The sequence below is a fragment of the Puma concolor genome, chromosome E1 (assembly GCF_028749965.1).
Source record: "Puma concolor isolate L17-30 chromosome E1, mPumCon1.1.hap2, whole genome shotgun sequence".
Taxonomy (NCBI): Eukaryota; Metazoa; Chordata; class Mammalia; order Carnivora; family Felidae; genus Puma; species Puma concolor.
The window spans coordinates 44,202,968-44,226,296 of NC_141680.1; the positions used below are offsets into that span (position 1 = coordinate 44,202,968).

Sequence of the window (23,329 nt, forward strand, 5' to 3'; positions counted from 1 at the left end):
CAGAGCATGAACGGGGGAGGGGCAGAGACAGAGGGAGACACAGAATCGGAAACAGGCTCCAGGCTCTGAGCCATCAGCCCAGAGCCCGATGCGGGGCTCGAACTCACGGACCGCGAGATCGTGACCTGGCTGAAGTCGGACGCTTAACCGACTGCGCCACCCAGGCGCCCCGCTTCTGCGAATTTTAAATGCAGATAATATTCACTGTAGCACTTCTCTAATATATTTTTAAAAAATTAGAAGCAAATGTCCAATAGAGGAAGAGTTTAATTTAATTCTATTTTATTAACACAACAATTAGGGAGTTACAATAAGTTTTAAAACTATGCAGAAACAGGTTACGTTTAAATGGAAGGAGGAAGAAATCAAAAAGGTAGTTCACTAATTACAACTGTGTAAGACTATGTGGACAAGAACTGAGTGGTGTTCTGAAAATGTGATAGGAACTGATAAACATCTGAAGAAACATCTAACAAACATCTAAAGTTAATTGTTTTAATTTAAATATTATTTTAGTGATAGAAGTTGACTTTAAACAGCCTAGAAATATTCCACAACCATAACTAAATTAGTGAACTGAGATTACTTTTTCTATTTATTTATTTATTATTTATTTATTTATTTATTTATTTATTTATTTATTGTGTGTGTGTGTGTGTGTGTGTGAGAGAGAGAGAGAGAGAGACAGAGAGAGAGAGAGCGAGAGACAGCATGAGAGAGAGCGAGAGAGAAAGCGAGAGAGCGAGCATGCGTGCCATTGGGGAAAGGGCAAAGAAAGAAGGGGACAGAAGATCCCAAGCAGGCTCTGTGCTCAAATTCATAAACCGTGAGATCATGACCCAAGCCGAAGTCAGACACTTAACCGACTAGGCCACCCAGCATCCAGAACAGAGATTACTTCTTAACATTTATGAGTGTCTGCTTGATTTGCCACAATAAACAAATCAATTAGTAGCAACATGTGAAAAGTATAAAAACTGCTTATAGGGGCACCTGGATGGCTCAGTTGGTTAAGTGTCTGACTTTGGTTCAGGTCATGATCTCAGTTCACGAGTTTGCCCCGTGTCTGGCTCTGCACTGACAGCTCAGAGTCTGGAGCCTGCTTCAGATTCTGTGTCTCCCTCTCTCTCTTCCCCTATCCCCCCCCCCCCCCCGCCCCCACACGTGCTCCCTCTCTCAATCTCAAAAGTAAATTTAAAAAATAATAAAAATAATAAATATCAGGATATAAAGGGGGGCAAATATACAGAAAACAAAGGGAGAACTATTGGAAAAGATCAAAGATAATAGACATTTGGAGGAAATTGCCTTAAAGACTAAATAGCTCCTTCCTTAAAGAAAGAAGAGTTGGGGTGCCTGGGTGGCTCGGTCCATTGAGCATCCGACTCTTGATTTCATCTCAGGTCATAGTTCCACAGTTCGTGGGATCAAGCACGACTGCGCTGCGCTGACAGCATGGAGTCTGCTTAGGTATCTCTCTTTGCTCCTCCCTAGCTCATGTTCACACGCTCTCTCAAATAAATTTTTAAAAATCAAACAAATATATAATAAAAATTAGACATAGGGTCCTTCTGTGCTATAGAACATATATAAGTTCTTACAATAAACTGAAATAGTAAATTAGACCCCAAATTAATAGCAATTACAACATTAAAGTTTTACCCTTTAAAAGTTTTTAGAAATTGTCACGGCCAGGAAGAGTCTAAAGAAACATGACAACTAAATGTCATGTGGTATCCTACATAGGACCCTGGAACAGAAAAGGACATGAGGGGAGTACTAAGGATATAGGTTATGGACTTGAGTTAATAATAAGGTATCAATGAGTCCATTAGTATGGTGACAAATGTGCCACACTAATGTAAGATGTTAATAACAGGGGAAACTGGGTGCATATCTATGGGAATTCTGTACTATCTTAGTGATCTTTCTTTAAGCTAAAACTGTCCTAAAAGGTTTATTTAAAACAAAGTTTTGAGAATGGTTAATACCACCCCATATACATAGACATGTGTAGATTCTTTTAGTTTTATAAAATATCTTCAGAAACCTTACCGCAACAAACTTATTAGATAGCACAGGATTTGGCAATCAGTTGAATTTAGGGGATTAAAAAAAATGTTTATTTATTTTGACAGAGAGACAGATAAAGAGCATGCGAGCATGTGCACAAGTGGGGGAGAGGCTTCATCTCGTGAACCATGAAATCATGACCTGAGCCAAAATCAAGAGTCAGACGCTTAGCCATGAAGCCTACTAAAAAAATAAAAAATTAAAAAACAAAAACAAAGAAGACAGTTGTAAGCTCTAGGACTGAGCCACCCAGGCAACCCTAGGTGATTTTTTTTTTTTTTTTAATCATCCCTATCTCACAAATAAGAAAACCGACACACAGATTGTCCTTAATTCTTAAAGGCTTCTGATTCTTTGGGGGTGGGGGAGTAGATGGTAGGCATAAATGTAATTTTGTTTTATTTTTATTTGAGTATAGTTGAAACACAATGTTACATTAGTTTCAGGTGTGCAACCTAGTGATATGCATCTTCTTAGTCCCATGTTTCTGCCAATGTATTATACTATACAAAACTCAAAAGATTAAAAATAAACAACCTTGACTCCATAATTCTGAAACAATATTCCATAAAGAGAACAGTTAGTCAAAACCTGCTTCCTATCACAAAAGACATAGAAAAGACTGGGGAAATGTTACAGATTAGAGGAGATGAAGAAAAACTAAATGCAATCAATTCAAATTCCTGGGTGGGATCCTGCAACAGAAAAAGAACATTAGTGGATAAAAGTGGTAAAATTCAAATAAGGACTGTGGTTTAGTTAATATTACTGTACCAATGTTAATTTTCTAGTTTTGATAATTATATTATGGTTACTGTACAACTATTGTAGTAGGGAAAGCTGAGTGAGTAGTAATCCAAAACTCTATATTTACAACTATTCCATAAATTTAAAACTTAATGCTTGGGATACCTGGATGGCTCAGTCAGGTTAAGCATCGAACTTCAGCTCAGATCATGATCTCTGGTTTGTGAGTTCCAGCCCCATATCAGGCTCACTACTGTCAGCACAGAGCCTGCTTAGGATCCTTTGTCCCACTCTATGCCCCTCACTCACGCATGCGCTCTTTCTCCCTCTCGTTCTCAAAAATAAACATTTTTTTAAAACAAATAAAACTTAATGCTCAAAATAGGGGCACCTGGGTGGCTCACTCGGTTAAGCATCCAACTTCGGCTCAGATTTTATGATCTCGCGGTTCATAAGTTCTAGCCCCACATCAGGCTCTCTGCTGTTGGCACAGAGTCCACTTTGGATTCTGTCTCCCTCTCTCTCTGCCCCTCCCCCTTGCTCTCGCTTTCTCTCAAAAATAAACATAAAAAAAAACCTTGCTTAAAAATAAAAAACAAAAACCTTTTTTAGTTATGCAATAATCTCAGCATATTAGCATTAAGAGAAAAAAACGTCAAAGTGCCGAAAGATGTGTTTACATGCTACCCTTTGGGGAAGGAGAAGAGTGGAGAATGCCTGTATGTATACGTATTATGTATGTCTAAAAGAACCCACATGTAATTGGAAATAGTGGTTGTCTTTGAGAAAATTAAGTGGTTTACTTTTCACTTTGAATCCATTTGTCCCTTTTAAATGTTGTACTAGAAAAGCAAAAAAAGGGAGGGGGGGGAGAGGAAGGAATATAAAATTGACTTTAAACCCCCAAGGGTTTAAATATATAGTAATAATAGTAACGGTGGTGGTGGGGTGATGATTATGATAACAGTAATAAATATTTTATTTCCTGCTTCTTTCCCTGTTCGTGCCCAACTTTTTTCTTTTTTTTTTTCAATATATGAAGTTTATTGTCAAATTGGTTTCCATACAACACCCAGTGTTCATCCCAAAGGTGCCCTCCTCAATACCCATCACCCACCCTCCCCTCCGTCCCACCCCCCACCCCCTCAATTTTTTTTCAAGTCATCTTGATGAACTTAAGACTTAGGTTTTTTTTTTAAAGTAGGCTTCACTCCAGCACGGAGCCCAACGCAGAGCTTTAATTCACAACCTTGAGATTAAGACCAGAGATGAGATCAAGAGTTGATGGAGGCTTGGGGCACCTGGGTGGCTCAGTCAGTTAAGAGTATGACTCTTGATTTCGGCTCAGGTCACATATCTCATGGTTCATGAGCCCCACACCGGGCTCTGGGCTGGCAGTGCAGAGCCTGCTGGGATATTCTCTTCCTCTCTGTCTGCCCCTCCCCCAGCTTGTACTCTATCTCTTTCTCTCAAAATAAATAAATATTAAAAAAAAAAAAAGTCAGAGGCTTAATCAACTGAGCCACCCAGGCACCCCATCAGCATGCAACTCTTGTCCTCAGGGTCTTGAGTTCAAGCCCCATGTTAGGGGTAGAGTTTACGTTTAAAAAAAAAAAAGAAAAGAAAAGCAAAAGCGAAAAAGAAAAAGAAAAAGAAAAAGAAAAAGAAAAAGAAAAAGAAAAAGAAAAAGAAAAAGAAAAAGAAAAAGAAAAAGAAAAAAAAGAAAAAGAGGGGCACCTGGGTGGCTCAGTTGGTTAACAATCCGACTTTTTAACGTTTTAATGTTTTTATTTATTTTTGAGAGAGAGAGAGAGAGGGTTCAAGCAGGGGAAGGGCAGAGAGAGAGACAGACAGACACACACACACACACACACACACACACACACACACACACACACACACACAAATTCTGATGTAGGCTCCAGGCTCTAAGCTGTCAGCAGAGAGCCCAACATGTGGCTCAAACTCATGAACCCCAAGATCATGACCTGAACTGAAGCTGGGGCTTAACCAACTGAGCCACCCAGGCACTCCAAGCACCCAACTCTGACATCAGCTCAGGTCATGATCTCACAGTTTGTGAATTTGAGGCTCGCAATGGGCTCTGTGCGGACAGTGCAGAGCCTGCTTGGGATTCTCTCTCCTCCTCCCTCTCCTTCTGCCCTTCCCCCACTTGTGCTCATGCTCTCTCTCTCAAAAATAAACTTAAAAAAAAAAAAAATCATTCTTTCCAAAAATAGTCAATAAGGCCTTTGATTATGTGAAGGCCTCAACAGGGATTTTAAGAGAAGTATTTCTTCTGCTTTACCCTACTTTCAAAATCTCCTTTAGACTTCTCAAACCCCATCAGAATTAAGATGATCACAAAATGTTATCAGGCAAACCAGGGCACTTTGAGAGTAAAAAGGAGTGTTGAGACTAAATATGCCAGGACAAAAGACATAAACCACAACATAGTTATCCTAGTGAAAAATCACAGATCACTATGTTACAGTATTCCTAAAATTTACTTTTTTTTTTTTTTAATGTTTGCTTTTTCAAGAGAGAGCATGAGCAGGGGAGGTACAGAGAGAGGGGGACAGAGGATCCAAAGTGGGCTCTGTGCTGACAACAGAGAGCCTCATGTGGGGGCTCGAACTCATAAACCGTGAGAGCGTGACCTGAGCCAAAGTCGGATGCTCAACCAACTGAGCCACCCAGGCACCCCCTAAAATTTACTTTTAATGACTGCTTGAAACACTTATTCCAATGCCTAAATCAACTCTTCCTTTCTACGTATTATGTGCTTTCGTAGTTGAAATATAGTTTTTCATTTATGGTGATCAGAAATTTAAGTTCAGGGGTGCCTGGCTGGCTCAGTCAGTAGAGCATGCGACTCTTGGTCTCAGGGTTGTGAGTTCAAGCCCCACGTGAGTGTAGAGATTACTTAAAAATAAAATCTTAAATAAATAAAAGAAATTTAAGTTCAAAAGGATTGGACTAGAAGCAATTTCACTTTTTAAAAAAATTTTTAGGGGCGCCTGGGTGGCTCAGTCGGTTGAGTGCTGGACTTCGGCTCAGGTCATGATCTCGCAGTTTGTGAGTTTGAGCCCCGCGCTGGGCTCTGTGCTGACAGCTCAGAGCCTGGAGCCTGCTTCAGATTCTGTGTCTCCCTCTCTCTCTGGCCCTCCACCACTCATGTTCTGTCTCTCCCTGTCTCAAAAATAAACATTTAAAAAAATAAATTTAAAAAATTTAAAAAAATTTAATGTTTATATATTTTTCAGAGAGACAGTGCAACAGGGATAGGTGCAGAGAAAGAGAGGGAGACAGAGGCCACCCCGGCACCTCAGAAGCAATTTCACTTTAAAGAAAAAAAAGATGTTAAAATGTACACAGATGTATACATATACCCAACAGACTTTCCTTCAACTGCCTCTCTCAAAAAAAAGCTTCAGGGGCACCTGGGTGGCTCAGTCGGTTAAGCGTCGGACTTCAGCTCAGGTCACGATCTCGTGGTTTGTGAGTTCCAGCCCCGCGTCGGGCTCTGGGCTGATGGCTGGGAGCTTGGAGCCTGCTTCCGATTCTGTGTCTCCCTCTGTCTCTGCCCCTCCCCCGTTCATGCTCTGTCTCTCTCTGTCCCAAAAATAAATAAATGTTAAAAAAAAAAAAAAAAAAAAGCTTCAACTTGTGGTAGATCTAATAATAAATGAATAGAACCTGGCTGACTTGCAGGTCATTAAAATACACAGTAGCTCTAGTTCCTTATAGGTCAAGGATTCTGCTTCCAAGCACAGGACAAATGTGGAAACTTCTCTATTACAAATTTAGCTGTGATGATCATTTAAATATAAATAGAGACAGGGACTGCCCTAAATTTATCCATATAAGTGGAAACTTGTTATTTGCTAACCAGTGCTATTTTGGAATTTATACAATCCCATAGGGAAAATTAAAACTAGAGAAGAGGAAATTATCAGGACAATTCTTTAAAAATCACAACAAACAGGGGCACCTGGGTGGCTCAGTTGATTAAGTATCCAACTTCGGCTCAGGTCATGATCCCATGGTTCTATGGGTTCGAGCTCCACATCAGGCTCTCTGCTGTCAGCATGGAGTCCGCTTTGGACCCTCTCTCTCCCTCTCTCCCTGCCCTTCCCCCACTCATGTGTGCTCACTCTTGCCGTCTCTCTCAAAAAATAAACATTAAAAAAATTGTTTACATCACAATAAACATCACAATCTCAAATAACAAAACACAATATTTCAGGCATAAAGAGGTGATATTCTCTTCCATCTGACAATGACTATTAAAATTTAACACAATTTCCCCCAAAAAACTAATGAAAAAATATTACTCATAGTCAAAGTCACTGGATCCAAGATCTCTGATGAATCAATTATTTAACACAAGGATTATGCAAACTAAAGTTTTAAATCCTGTCTGACTTTTCCCATGTAAACTAGGTATGAGCCAAGTTTAAAGTAGTTTTATCTTTGGCAGTATATTCTACCACTCAATGCTAGCCCTATCTTTTAGCACCTGGCTCTGGTTATTAGGCTGCATATTATAGACATTCCTGTCTCTCTCTGCTTCAAATGTCCCCAAGCAAAACTTATCTGTTGTACTGTACTTATTATTCTCTTAGAGATAATCTAATGGCACTAAGAGGAAATATTAATCATAGCCCGACCTTACAACTCAAGCAACATACTTGTTCATAATTTGGACCTTCTAATTTCAAAACACATAATGATGCTGATTTTACCTACCATGGACAAAAAAATGGTATGTTTAGCAGACAGAGCCATACAGGATAGCTTCATATTCCATCTATGAACACAACCAGTCCTCCTCTGTCACCAAATAAATAAGAGACATCATCCCCGTCCCCCTCTCTATTCATTCCAAAAAAACTAATTATAATATTATCCTAAACAATTCAGAATAAAAATGTCTTAGGAGGAAAAACCCTATCCAAAAGGAAATGAACATTCTAGGGAATTACTGTATCATTTTATTAGTATACTTAAAGTTTATTTCCACTTAGTCGACAGAAACATCATTGTGGTCAACTCCTCAAAACCCCCAATTCTTTAGTATTGTTTTCATAATCATACAGTCTAATGTACAATGGCTTCCAGTATGCAATTATAAAACCAAAGATCTGTCTGATATCAGAGACACCAGAAATCAAATCACAACCATCTGCTAGCTGTATCACCTTGGACATATTACTAAACCTCTGTCCAGGCCTAGGCTGGTTTCCTCAGCTGTAAAATCCACATTATTACACTATAGCATTACTACATAGATTGTGAGGTTTAAAGAGGAACAAAATTATAATTATTTTAAAGCACTGTTGAGACCAGTCAATACCCAGAGAAAAATTCATTTATTAAACTTAATTCTACATAAATTGGTAGGAAAGCTAATTGGCTAGCAATCTCAGCAAACAACTAAGAACTTGAAAACATATTACACTGGGTCAAGGGTATGAGCATATCACATACTAGTCTAAAAATACATGCACACCTGTTTGACATATCAAATTTTCTGGATAATTCAACTAGAACAAGAAAGAAATGGTTTCCAAAAAAAAAAAAAAGCACAACACAGAAAAATTACCAACTTAAAAAAAAAAAAACCCATAGGGGTTTTTCAGAAATGCATGAAAATACAACAAACAATTCTTGAGGCATTCAAAAAGATAGGGAGACAATAGTTAAACAATTCATCTGGGACCCACAGTAACATATATTATTTCTTTTACCACTGGCTGGTATGATAGATCTCTTTTCAGAAGTTTGAAAGAATTTCTGCCCTAGTCCACAGAAAAACAAGTATACGTACAATGTGTCACAGAAAAGGAAACTCACAATTAAAAGATGATTGGTGTGGTTATATACAATATGTAATAAAGTGAAACTATAAATGACCATAATACAGCCTCCATACCTGAAATATCCCTCAACTGGCTCTATAAGATATCACAGAAAATAACAGTTCAACCTAGATAATCCACAGCACAGCAGGAAGCTAAGTCCCCAAGTCTACATTCTTCTCAGACTAAGCCTCTCCTTAACATACCTGACTTTACTAAACCATTAATTCAAATATCTGAGCAACTTTTAGGTGCCATACCCTGGCTCAATGCTAGAAAAATGAATAAAACAAAGACTTTGCATTCAAGAAATTCTTTTTTAACGTTTATTTTTGAGAGACAGAGAGAGATAGAGCATGAGCGGGGGAGGGGGCGAGAGAGAGGGAGAGACACAGAATCTGAAGCAGGCTCCAGGCTCTGAGCTGTCAGCACAGCACCTGACATGGGGCTCGAACTCACGGACCACGAGATCATGACCTGAGCCCAAGTCTGATGCCCAACCGACTGAGCCACCCAGGCGCCCCAAGGAATTCTAAGTCCGGTGTGATAAAATAAATTATAAGAAGTATACAGCAGAAGAGATAAAAGCACAGTGATTAAAAGCTGCGACTGGTTCAAAAACTACCTGAAAGCTACCTCTTCAACTTGCCAGCCATGAGATCTGGCTAAGTTTTTCATTATAAAATGGGGGTAATAGGACCTGCATTAGTGGGAGATTACATGAGATAATGGTGCACACAACAGAGGAAGCACTGTATACTGTTAGCTGCTACTATTACAAATAAATGTAATACTGAAATATTATGAAAGTGTTGTGGGAGCACAGAAAATGGAGTAACTAACTCTGCCTAAGGAATATGTCAGAGGTGACACCAAAATTGAGTACAAAATTGAGTACAGCAGTAGGAATTCCAGGCAGGTTAGAGTATATGCAAAAACAAGAATAATAAAAGAGCCTAGCATGTCCAGATAACAACAGAAACTGTAGGATGGCAGGACAAAGAAGGGAAAAGAAGATATACACCTGGGGCACCTGGGTGGCTCCAGGCTCTGTACTGTAAGCACAGAGCCCGACATGGGGCTAAATCCTCAGTACCGTGAGATCATGACCTGAACTGATATCAAGAGTCGGACACTTAACCAACCTTGTCACCCAGATGCCCCAAGTGTCCAACTCTTGATTTTGGCTCAGGTCATAATCTCAAGGTTTCTAAATTCAAGCCCCACATCTGGCTCTACACTGTTTGGGATTCTCTCTCTCCCTCTCTCTCTCTCTCAAAATAAACAAAACCTTTTTTTAAATGTTAAAATTAAAAAAAAAAAAGAGTCTTAAAACATAAGTTAGTGAGTTTGAATCAGATACTTGAGAAATCAGAAACAAGAGAAAAAAACTGTATCTTAGGAGCATTCAAGGTTCAAATTTGAGTTTTCTAACTATATGGTCTCGATTTCTCTGATCCTCAGTTCTCTCACCTGTAAAAAGATAGAGATACCACCACCTGGTTTAAAAGGTTACTTAAGATTACATAAATATCTCTAAAATGCCTTGGCCCAGGGCCTGGAATGTAATAAGTACCCAACAAATAGCAGCTGATAGTACCATCACTAGATATCACAGCAGTCAACTTTTGATGGTGTAGTGGTCAAGGATAAGTTTATAGTACCCTAATTTGACAGTATCCAGTAAAAGTACCATTCTCTTTCCCCATCTATTCTTCTTATCTCGTTTCTTATTCTTTATGATGCTAACACATGGTCACTCAATAAATGTTTGGGAAATGGAATTGTCTGGTAGACCTATATACACAGTGAATAGGCCAGCAAGAAGTCATAAATAACCAAATTAAGTTTATAACACCAAGATGTTTCCAGAAAAAAAATATAATATTTAATGATAAACATACCAACTATTTCCTACCAGTTAACTGGTAGAAAATGCTACCTTGTATTAAAAAGAAACAATGCTGGTGCACCTGGGTGGCTCTGTCAGTTGAGCATCCAACTTTGGCTCAGGTCATGATCTCACACCTCGTGAGTTTGAGCCCCACGTCGGGCTCTGTGCCGACAGCTAGGAGCCTGGAGCCTGCTTCTGATTCTGTATCTCCCTTTCTCTCTGCCCCAACCCACTCGCATTCTGTCTCTGTCTCTCTCAAAAATAAACATTAAAAAGATATTTAAAAACAAAACAAAACAATGCTTTGTGTACTGTAGACAATACCAACACTCGTCGCAAAAAGTGGCCAATCTATATAACACAGCAGAAAGAATACTACCAAAAGAATCAGAAGATTAAAGTTCAAAATCCAGCTCTGTATTAGGCAAAATACTTAAAATATCTGGGCCTCTGTTTCATCATCTCCAAAACAGAATTTCTACCTCATCTACCTGAGTTGCCAAAAGAATTACATAAGAGTGTGTATGAGGGCACTTATTAAACCATGCAGTATATAACTACACAATATTACCATTCTAACATCCAGGTTAGATGATTTTACAAAACTCTGGTGTCTTACTTCCCTAACTTCTTTTCCTATGATCTTGTCCTCCAAACTACTTTAGCCATTTCATTCTCACGGTCATTACCAATAATCTCAACCCTTCCATAATCTCTATTTCAAACACTGTGCTCTCCCAACCACAACGTTCTGTCTTTCCCACTCATTCACTCCAGTACCTCTACTCCAAAAATTCTTTTTTGTTTTGTTAAAGTCTAATTAACATATATTATATTCGTTTCAGGTGTACAAGGATTCAACAAGTCTATACATTACTCAGTGCTCATCAGGGTAAGTATATTCTTAATGCTTTTTATATTTTCCCCATCCTCCACCCACCTCCCATCTCTCCAACAATTTTTAAATCCCATCAGTTTATAATCCATTGATCCAACTTTTCCCTCCACCCCAAAAGTCCTTACTTATCCCCCTACTAAGCTTAAAATCAGTCATTATAACCCCTCTCTTGCCCCCCCCCCACATTAACTCTGGTTAATGGAGACTGGTTATCACAGCTTTAACTGTATGTATAGCACATCTAACACCATTGTAACTGAATTAATCTTCAAATAAGAAAAACTGTTTCGATCTCTATCTCCCATTTAAACATCTTAAATAGGTAGAATATTCCAGCATAGAACATTAAAATAAAACTTGCTGTTGTAGCCTTAGCTTTTACTTTTTTCCCTATGCTCAATAGTTTAATCATTGTGAAAACAAAAACAAAAACAAAAAACCACACACACACACACACACACACACACACACACACACACACACACCCAACAATTCTGCTTATTCCACTTCCAAACTTTTGCCCTGGCTGTTTTCTCCAACTGAATCCCTCCCATTCTTTTCGTTGCAAAGATGCAATCCTATCTTTCAAGATATAGCTTAAATGCTAATTTCTTCATAAAGGCATGCCCAACTATCCCACTTTAAGGGTTCTGTCATTTACTTTGAGTTTTGTATTTATTTAGTATACTATTCATCTGATAATCATGCTGGTCTTATGAGTAATAAATATTATTTTCTTTATTATCTCTCAATCTGGAACAAAAGTTCCTTGAAAACCACCACTTATTAACAAAGCTTCTTCCACAAATATACACATACTCTTTAGCACAGCCACTATTCAAATATTATTTTATTAACAACCTTCTTAAAAATAAGTATATACTAGAAAATATTCTGAAGGTAAACATACCCTTCGGTATCTCTTGTGTAGATGATGATACCCTAAAGTAGTTATTAAACCAATTAAATTTTCAACCACTCTTGCTCCTTTTAAGATATCTCATAATTTTACTTCTAGGTTTACTCATAACAAGGGAAATTACTGACACTACAGCATATAATCCACAAGCATCAGCTTTAAATTTTTTTAATGTTTATTTTTGAGAGAGAGAGGGAGACACAGAATCCAAAGCAGGCTCCAGGCTCTGAGCTGTCAGCACAGAGACTGATATGGGGCTCGAACCCACGAACCGTGAGATCATGACCTGAACCGAAGTCAGTCACTTAACCGACTGAGCCATCCAGTTGCCCCCGTAAGCATCAACTTTAGCTTCTTGTATAGTCCAGATCTAAAACATCAAATTAATTTCTTGATTTTTGATCAGTACTACTTACAAAACGGGTGAAAAAGTAAGCCTCTCCTACCTAATCAACACTGGAAAAAGGTTACCCAAAACAAAACACAGGAGTACTGATTTCTCCAATGATCATTATTTAAAATAGCAGTCACAAGGGGCGCCTGGGTGGCTCAGTCAGTTAATCGTCCGACTTCTGCCCAGGTCATGATCTTGCTGTTCCAGAGTTGAAGTGCCTTCAGGCTCTGTGCTGACAGTTCAGAGTCTAGAACCTGCTTCAGATTCTGTGTGTGTGTGTGTGTGTGTGTGTGTGTGTGTGTGTGTGTGTGCGCGCGCGTCTCTACCCACTCCTCATGCTCTCTCTCTCTCTCTCAAGAGTACATAAACATTAAAAAAAACAGTCACAAAACATGATCAATGATGTTTTCTATTACAACTTTAAATCTGAAGAGCTATTTTATATTTCAATTCCATAAAACAGACAGAAAATTCAAATTCCTCTTTGAAATCAATGTAATTGTCAGAGAAGGATGATAAATAATTGGTATTTCATGAGATGAGACCAAATTATTTTTTTTTATTTTTTTTAACGTTTATTTATTTTTGAGACAGAGAGAGACAGAGCATGAGTGGGGGAGGGGCAGAGAGAGAGGGAGACACAGAATCCGAAGCAGGTTCCAGGCCCTGAGCTGTCAGCACAGAGCCCGACGCGGGGCTCGAACTCACAGACCGCGAGATCATGACATGAGCCAAAGTGGGACTCTCAACCAACTGAGCCACCCAGGCACCCTGAGATGAGACCAAATTAATATTATGAAGACACACAACTCAAGATATGTCTTACCTCCTATGTCTTACCTTAACACTGTTGGTAAAAATAAAAATTAAGCAGGGATGCCTGGATGGCTGCTTAATTTCGGCTAAAGTCATGATCTCCTGGCTCATGAGATCCAGCCCTGCATCAGCCCTGCACTGACTGTCGCGCCTGCTTGAGATTCTCTTCCTCTCTCTCTCTACCTCTCTCTCTCTCAAAATAAATAAATATTTAAAAAAAATTAAGGCAAATAACAGAAAACTACTATTTTGGCCCTAGTTTTAAATTCTTACTAGCTATGGCACTTACTAAAATATTAGGTGCTAGGGGCAGCTGGGTGGCTCACTCAATTAAGCGTCAAGACTCTTGACTGGCTCAAGTCATAATCTCACAGTTCATGAGTTCAAGCCCCGCATGAGGCTCTGTGGTGACTGCTTGCGGTTCTTCTTCTCCCCCTCTCCCTGCCTCTCCCCGGATCAAGCTCTTGTGCTCTCTCAAAATACATAACTAAAAAAATTTTTTTAATAAAAAAATAAATAAAATAATACATGCTATAACCTATGTACAATGCCAAAGCAACTTTAGCTGCTTTTCCTTCCATAAATTCCTATATTAAGTATAAGATACCAAATGCATTTGTTAAATCCCAAAGAAATCATTTAGTATAAGCATGACAATACAATACGTTCTTTCAGCTGGATATATTTAAACTTTTGCATTGACTAATACAATGCATTAAGCACATTCGGTTAGACTTCTACAGTTAAACAGACAATTCACTTTTTATAACTGGAAAATCATTACAACATCTTCTGGTATTTGCTGCAATATCAAATCAATGACTTCTTTCAGTATTTGTGGTGCTCATTTGTAATTCCTCTGGTAATTAAACATGAGTCAGCTTTCACTTAATGCTAAATGGCAATGCTAATATGAAAAAGAGATATAATGCCAGACACACAAGCAAAAGTACCAAGCAGTTTTCAGGGAAGGAATTTTAATAGAATTCAAGAACAGGATGTTAACCTCAAGTTGGAACCCATTTTCACTAATAAAATATTAGAAATTTATCAAGTCATAAGAAAAAAGATGAAATCTCTACATGGGTTTCAAATACATAATTCAAGATCTCATGAACTTCTATTCCTTTTCTTTTTTTAACCAGACTCCACGCTCAATGTGGGGCTTGAAGTCACCAATGAGATCAAGAGTTGCACGCTCCACCAAATGAGTCAGCCAGGTGCCCCAGAAAATGGAAATCTTGCCAAGAAAACACTGTCCTTTTTTTCATTTTATCATGTACCCAAACAGATGGAAAGGACATGGAAATGTGTCTCAGCTACAAAGCAGCAGAATCAGGATAATTAATGATATAGATCTTTAAAAATTTTTAAGTCACAGTTTTTAGTTCTGGTTATGTAATTTATAGTATTTTTTTAAGTTTATTTATTTTGGGAGAGAGTGAGCATGCACACACGAGCAGAGAGAGAGGAGCAGAGAGAGCAGAGGAGCAGAGAGAGAATTCCAAACAGGCTCTGCACCGTCAGTGGGCTGGAACCTAGGAACCTTGAGATCATGACCTGAGCTGAAATCAAGAGTCAGATGCTTAACTGACTGAGCCACCAAGCACCCTGGTTATATAATTTATCATAAAGACTTGATAAAACATGATAAAAGAATCCCTCTGTAGTACGCTAATGAGAACTGTGTGATATGTATAGGATAAAAGAACACAACACACCTGTTTTTCTATGTTCATGGTACTAGAACAGCCCTGTAAATCATCAGCCTGATACTATATTCCTCTAGATCTGTTTCTTCTTCGTCTCCCATGCCTACTTTTAAAACAAATAAGCATACCATCACACAAAACCCTGTGATCACAATTCTTGTCAAACCCATTCTCCCTTCAATGAAACTCATAAATGTCTCTGTGATTTTTTTTTCCTTAAAATATCCCTTTTCAAATACCTTTTATCTTGAATATATACCCTGTATCCTTCAAATCACCACCAGAGAGCTTTCCCTTAAGCTGACCTGACATGGTAATTCTTGATCCCCTGAGAATATACTAACCAATAATTTTGCATTTGCTAATAACCATGCCAATTTATCATCAGTATTTTGAAACTGGTACAGCCTTGGTTCCAATCCTTTCCACCTATCACATAATATGTTGAGAAAGGGAACAGTAATAATTTTGCATAAGTTTCAGTATCCCAAGCAAAGCAGACATTCATTCTCATAGCTAGTGGCATCTCTTCCAGATGATGGAAGACCTAGAAAACAGAGATTAGAACACTTGCCCATGTCTCTGCCATATCTGCATTAGAATGCAAACTTTTTTACAAGACACCACCACAGAAAATATACTTACATGCTTCTGTGCCCTAAGTACTTTAAAACTTTAACCTCCTCACTTAATGGTCAACTTCAGAATTAAGCGAAGGCCACATCCTGGTATCATGTGAAACACCTAGAAGAATCCTACAAACATGCTACATAAAAGTAATACATGATTTATTGCTATTTACCACTATGATTACTTACATAGATTATAGAAAATCCTTGGGTAATTTTATTTCTATTATGAACTTTAAGATACTTCTCTCATTCTTTTATTACTCAACTATCTATTATCATAGCTCCTTTTCACTAGAAACCTAATACAGAGGGACACCTGGGTGGCGCAGTCGGTTAAGTGTCCAACTTCGGCTCAGGTCATGATCTCGCAGTTTGTGAGTTCGAGCCCCGTGTCGGGCTCTGTGCTGACAGCTCAGAGCCTAGAGCCTGCTTCAGATTCTTTCTGTCTGTCTGTCTGTCTGTCTCTCTCTGCCCCTCCCTTGCTCACGCTCTGTCTCTGTCTCTCAATAATAAACATTAAATGATTTTTTTTTAAAAAAAGAAATCTAATGCAGAATATATTTAGAACAAAAAGTAACGAGAGGCTACTTTAAATCACCAGTCCTCTGCAAGAACACAAACTGAAGAACGTATTTCCTCATAGCATTCAGCAGTGTCACCATTAATAGCTGCACAACCACTAAATGTTGAGCAGATCTTAACACCTTGTGATTGCACATCACTGTACAAACAAAACTTTCTTTAGAGAACCTGTAATCCAAAGTACTGAATACATCTATATCTTAAATTATACTATATATTTTCTATTAGTTTGTGTTAACATTTCAAACTGTGAACAAATATGCCTTAACCTGGCAAGTGTAGGCAGAAGTCATGTCTCATTCAGAAATTGAGGTCAGATTCTTAAAGCCGTAGTCAAAACTTAACATTAAAAAAATAAATACATCAGCCTAAATCACAAAGATTTCCAAAGATTAAAAAATATCACTTAAAAAGACTACACAAAAGAATGCCTAAACTACGTTAATATATCCTCTATGAGAGTATAACTCATCACTGTCAGAAGTCTCCTTAGAAGTCCTTGAGAGACCAAGAAACAGATCTGGACAAAAGAGAACACAGTAAAAAGTACTTGTGTAATCTCTCTAAAAGCTCACTTACTCTTTGTGACCTAGAAGTTTATCCTCCATATTTGATGACTCAATTACAGATACAGAAAATATGTAATTACCAGTAGACACAATGATTATGAGCACAGGTTCAAGAGTCTAAGAGCCAGAGTGTGAATCTAGGCTCTGCCATTTATCCATTGTATGTGGTTGGCCAGCTATTTAATTCTCTGTGCCTTAACTGCTTCATTTGAAAATGGGCGTTAATAGTACCTACCTCATAGGGTTATTGTGAAGATTATTAGCTAATAATACACATAAAGCCTGTAGAGTAATACCTGTTTATTATTAAAATGAAGTTATCGAGGGGCACCTGGGTGGCTCAGTCAGTTAAGCACCAGACTCTGGATTTTAGCTCAAGTCATGATCTCACAGTTCGTGGGTTCAAGCCTCCCCCTGCCCCCATCAGCGTAGAGCCTGCCTGGGATTCTCTCTCTCCCTCTCTCTCTCTGCCCCTCACCTGCTTACTCGTGCACACTCTCTCTGACTCTCTCAAAATAAATAAGCTTTTAAAAAACAAAAATAAATAAATAAAATGAACTTACTGAAAATGTTTAAATGTCCCTGATAATGATTACCCCTTCTAGTCATAAGTGCTCCAGGTGGCATACCACAGTTAATTAAGCTCCTCACCGTATTATACAAAACACCTTTAAACTTCAGGTGTTTACAAATAAGTGAACCCACTTCTGACTCAATACTAAGTTCAAGATACCACAAACTCTTCAAAATTTGCACTTGATGATAAATTGGCAAAGAGTGTAATTTTATACTTCTAAATTATCTTGCCAAATTAAAGGCAAAGAAAATGATACTCATCTAGAACTTACCAGAGAAGACAGCACAGAAAATTTTCTTGTGCTGTAAGAAGATCTGTTTAAAGCAACAGGATCTATGCACTTTGTTTGGAAACCTACTTGGGATTTGTTTTCAACTGTATTCAATGCCTTCACCTCATTTATCACTTAAAACCTTAAAAGGAGGCCACATTTAATTTTGAATAACCCAACCCTGAAATTTGTTTCAGATATACTATATTCAGAAGCATGCTATTACACTTCCTCTCAGTAACTTTAATTGAAAGACCATATTAATGAAAATCAATTTTTATTTTTCCTTTTACCATAATATCCAGAAAATTACTACTTTAAGTATTTTTATTATGTATTTTTTTCTATTTTAGAGAAAGAAGAGAGCAGCAAAGAGGCGCAGAGGGAGAGAAAGAATCTTAAGCAGACTCCATGCTCAGCATGGAGCCTGACGCTGGGCTTGAACCCATTACTTTGGGACCATGACCTGAGTAGAAATCAGCAGTCAGACACAACAGACTGAGCCACCCAGGTGCCACATTTAAGTATTTTTAAATGGATGCTTTTTAGAAATGTAGTACAATAATTTACAGAAGTTGTAACATCTTATAATTGTCTAAAAGGTTTTCATTCCCAATACCCTATTTTACCCTTAATATTAGGACATCTGAATTTTTAAAAACCAACATTTTCCTGGCTGACCCAATACTGCAGGAGTTGGTTATTCCAACATACAAGCAGGAAACAAACTTCAAATAAACGTACTATCCTCCAAGGACTAGCAACCAGGTTTTACATAAACCCAACCAAAGCCTAAGAGAAAGAACTCTTACTTGAAAGGTAGAGGCTTTCTCATTTTTTTCAAGTGACAGCACTCATAATCTGCTATCCAGTTTTCAAATTCTTCTTTCAGGGCTCTGCAAATGCTCTTTGTTTAAGCCTGCTGAACTTCTGGGGTTGACAGCCATTTTCCCTCAAAACTTAACTGTCCATATTATCTATTTTCAATTTTATTAGGTCACCTTGAAATTCTCTCCTCTGAAAAAGCACTTGAGGATTTTAGTTTAACGACATGTCTCTTTAAAAATTACCAATAAAGCCCACGCATCTTTCAGCCTACACGCGTTTTATAGTTCTCACTAAAAAACAATCTTTCTCAGGAATCAAATGGTTATACAGGAACTGCTTCAACTTCCCTGGCCCTGCATATTGTTAAACACCTTGAGATCCAGTCCTTGTGCTGCAGCTACACAGCAGGCGCATGATTACAAGGCTTTTTAACAGCCCCCAGATCCCTTACTGCTGCAAAACTTCTCACAAGCGTTCTATGCACTAGTCTGTTTAACAGTGTTGGTTTAACTGCTTTACCTGTTTATTAACCAACCCAATCATTTCGGGGAATTCAAACCCTTCAAATCGCCTTCTGAAACGTATCTAGAGTATCCCATGTTGATATTCAGAGAAAGATCTGCAGCGGGATAAAAACTTGAGTTCTGATGTTCATCCCCTGACCCAAATTGTTGTTGCCAGGATATGCGGTAGTAATGCAGTGGTTTCTTTGAGACTCCAAGGATGTACTTTACCCTAGAAATAGGCAATCTCTAGTAAATCCCTTTTAGTGGCCGAGATTTCTGCGGTAACAATGCTCAACTGGAAGGTATTTTAAACACCCGAAAGACGAGTTCTTCCAATTTGGCCTTTATTTTTTGCTCAATAATGCCTGCTATCACGAGGACATTTTTCCTTACAACACTTGCAACTAAAGAAAGAAAAAGGCAGCTTGTGGCGCTAGTTATCAAACGCTTAGGAAGTCCATGATCATTACGCTTCTAAAAAATCTTTCGAGGTAGGTGGGGGCCAACCTCACGTCGACCACAGTCCTACAACTTACGGCTTGCCAAGCAAAACTAACGGCCTAATAACAACAACAACAACGTTCACGCCCGGAGAAATCTCAATGTTTGACCAACCAAGAAGGCGTCTGGTAACTAAAGCACCCTTTTCCATGGGAAGAAATGAAAAGACAGACAATGAAAGGGATTCACCCTAGTGAGGATGGACGAAGGACGACCCTAAGAAGAGCCGAGCGAGCAAAACCCAGGGGTTCGGAAGCGGTAGTCTCAGCAACACCCGCCTGAAGCCCTCCCAACCCACCCCTCTTTTCCCCCCGGGAGCCCGCCCGTCGCCTCCGCAGGCCGGGCGGACCCGAGGGGAGCATAGACCCCAGTGTGCGGTCGGGCTTCCGAAACCCGCCCAAGCAGGCCGAAGCCGCAAACCCGCGGCCTAAGTTTAACAGGTAAGAGAATAAGAAGTGAGAGCAGACGCGGCCTCGCCTCAAGCTGGGAGGCCCCCTGAAGAATTGGGAGGCGGGAGCAGAGCGAGCCGGCTCGTAATCCGGAGCGGAGCCTGAAGGAAAAGAGCTGGGAGCGGGGGGTGAGGAGGTCCCGGCTCGGCCAGCGCCTTCCCGGATGCTCGGCGACGCCCGTGTTTACCTGAAAGTCTCGGTCCTCGTTGAAGCGGGAGAAGCGGTCCGCCATTTTGCCGCCTTCGCTCCTCTCAGGACGAAGCTCTCGGGTTCGCTCCTTCCCTCCCGCGACACCCGCCCCCTCGCTCGCCTCCCCAGTTCCCCGCCTCCTCCCACGCCCACCCGGCGCGCGCAGGCAGGGAGGGAGGAAACGAGAAGTCGCGTCCAGAAGGGAGCCCCTCCAGCGCAGGCGCCTTTCGGCCCTGGAGGCGGAACCTTCCCTTAAGTCCCCTCCACTCTCGCGGCCCAGAGCGACCCCGGCGGCCGCGCGTGCGCGTTCGCGCCCGAGAGCAGCAAGCGCTTCCGGAGAGAAAGGTCACGGGGGCACAATGCGCTTGGGGCCGGATGTTTTCCACCTGCTCGCTTCTACGCGTGAGATATATTTTCTTACCCTCTTGTTTCCATGTGTGTGTAGAAGCTCATCCTCAGCTTTATTCACTGAATAGCAACGTAATATCGTGGTTGAAAGCGCAGATCTGGAACCAGACTAGCTCCTTTCAAATCCTGGTTTGCTCTGAGGGTTAAGCGGCTAACGAGACAGGAATGAGCCCTTCTCTCACAGGACTTAAGTTCCAGTGGAGAAAATCAGATAAATAGTAAAATATTTACATAATTTTAAATATTAACGAGTGCTACAAAAAATAAAACAAGGTACAGTGCATTTCAGAGACCTCGAAAATGACCTTTGACCTTTAGGAACAGCAAGGCGACCGCAGGCTTGGAGCAAAGGGAAGGAAAAGTTAGACCTAAAGGCCCGTTAACTGTTAAGAGTTTACTTGTTTTTCTTAATGTTTATTTGTTTATATTGAGAGAACGAGAGAAAGAAAGTGCAGGCTAGCAGGGGAGGGACAGAGAGAGAACCCCAAGCAGGCTCTGTGCAGTTATCTTGGAGCCAGATTTGAGGCTCAATCCCATGAACTGTGAGATCATGACACTGTGAGATCATGACCTGAGCTGAAACCAAGAGTTGGATGCTCAACCAAGTGAGCCGCCCAGGTGCCCCAAGAGTTGGCATTTTTAAGAGATTAAATATATTTTAAGGAGACCAAAGTTGATCAAAATCAACTAAAGCTCTCTGGGTTTCAGTTTCCTTTTTGTAAAATAAGGAAATTAAATTTGGTAATCTCTACTGCCCATGACCGGCAATGACTTTGTGTGGGTTATGAATCAGGTTTTTCCATCCTATGGCTTTCCTGAGGACCCCACCCAGCCTCCAGCTCCCTTAGCCAAAATACACAAAATGTAGGAGAGACATGAAAACTTCCCTGCTTTTGAAAAGAGTAGTTGACAGAAATCATAAAATGGAAAATAGCCCTTCCCGACCCTGAGAGAGTCAAGTGGAATATAAGTTTTTGGAAGAAGGATGTGTATCTTCCATTCCTTTGTTACCCTGTGCCTCACCCAAGCCCAGTTCGAGCAAATTACAATTTTAAGCTGTGAAAAGAACTCTCTATCTAAGGAGAGGCAGAACACAGAATGTAAATATTGTAGAGAGACTAGAGGGTTAAAATGTTGCAGGTTGAATCAGATACACCCCTTCTCTCTCTCCCAACCCCACTAAAATGACAATAAGAGGATGAGAAGGGCAGTAAACTCACATGGACAAGGAGGCCTGAAGAAGGAACAACAGCAGGCAAGAGATGTAAACAACAGTTTGGAAGCTGGAGGGGTTCCTGACAGGCTCAGTATGTAGAGTATGCAACTCTTGATCACGGGGTTGTAAGTTTGAGCCCCCATTGGGTGTAGAGGTTACTTATAAAATCTTTTAAAAAAGAAAAGATTTTAAAAGAAAAGAAAAGAAAAGATTTTGGAAGCCGGAAAGCATAGCTAAATGGAAATAGCTTTAGTAGAATAGAAGAAACAAATTTAAATGGAAATGGCTTTAGTAGAATAGAAGAAACAAATTACTGGAGTGGAGAAGCCAAGGAAACTGGTTGACTAACGCTAGGGTGTACCAGAAAGGTTCAGGAATTGGAATCACCAGGTACCAAGATGAGAGAGTTGAAAACAGGACTGGTTACAAGGCAGTTTAGGAAACGGACTCTATAAATTCCTTTGTCCTCTGGAAAGACTGAACAAAGAGACTTTAACATATCTGGCACAGATAAGGAAAGAAGTACCATGCCGAAAGTGAGAAGAGTTGGTAGAAGCTAACATTGTGGTCAGACTTGGTGGAAAAAATGGGAGTAGGGGTGGGGTCTCCCCAACATATAAAGGTCATGTTCCAGCCCAGATATCCTGCAGAGAAGTCCATCATTCCAGAAGCCCCATCCACACAGAGCTTCCACTTAGCTCTTATGTATGAATGGATAGCCAAAGATAACCAGACATTGAAGGGAACCTGTAAGACAGAGACACCCCCACCCCAAAGCAAAACAAAAAACAGGAAGGGGAATTCAGAGGGACCAGAGATAATGGAAATAATAAACCATCAAAAGAATGGCAATCAATAGCCACAGAAATATAATATTACCCCAGGAAATAAGGGACCACATCAGGAAGCATCAGATGCCAAAAAGAAAAAAAGAATATTCAGAGATTAAGAAATAACTTTTGAAAGTTAAAATTTTTAAGCAGAAATGAAAGATTCAATAGAAGAGTTAGGAAATAATAGCAGAAATCTCCCAGAAAACAATAAAAAGACACCCTGGTCCAAGCCATCTTTACTTTCTCCCTCATTATTGCAATAGCAACTAAGTGTCTGCCTCCACCCTGACCCCCTACCGTCTTCCAAGGAGCATGTTGATAAGGTTACGAGGTCAATTGGAGCACATTAGTCCTCTGCTGAAACCATTCAGTGGCTTTCCCTGTCATTGACCACTATCACCTCACCTCTCAGACGTCATTCCTCTCTGCCCGTCCTCTCTGGGCACACTGG

The 23,329-nt window shown here is 39.8% G+C and overlaps 2 protein-coding genes across 10 annotated transcripts in view; one reads left to right on the forward strand and one right to left on the reverse strand.

Annotated features, from left to right (window-relative positions):
- GPATCH8 (G-patch domain containing 8) overlaps positions 1–20,629 on the reverse strand; it is a 103,352-nt gene extending 82,723 nt beyond the window's left edge. For 4 of the 8 annotated variants that reach the window (XM_086687512.1, XM_086687516.1, XM_086687510.1 and 1 more), the window contains exon 1: positions 20,420–20,491. Coding sequence is in view for 2 of the 8 variants with exons in the window: in XM_086687508.1 (XP_086543634.1) it covers positions 20,420–20,464 (45 nt within the window). In the remaining 6 variants the exon portion in view is untranslated. Of the gene's footprint in view, positions 1–20,419 lie in introns of all 8 variants that reach the window. The other 4 variants (XM_086687511.1, XM_086687515.1, XM_086687508.1 and 1 more) reach the window with 3 other exon arrangements.
- Positions 20,630–20,667: 38 nt separating this feature from the next.
- Positions 20,668–23,329, forward strand: part of LOC147574392 (uncharacterized) — a 32,879-nt gene continuing 30,217 nt past the window's right edge. Inside the window, exon 1 of one of the 2 annotated variants that reach the window (XM_086687523.1) lies at positions 20,668–20,823. In XM_086687523.1, coding sequence (XP_086543649.1) covers positions 20,781–20,823 — 43 coding nt within the window. In that variant the 5' untranslated portion in view covers positions 20,668–20,780. The remainder of the gene's footprint in view (positions 20,824–23,329) is intronic. The other variant, XR_015244198.1, reaches the window with a different exon arrangement.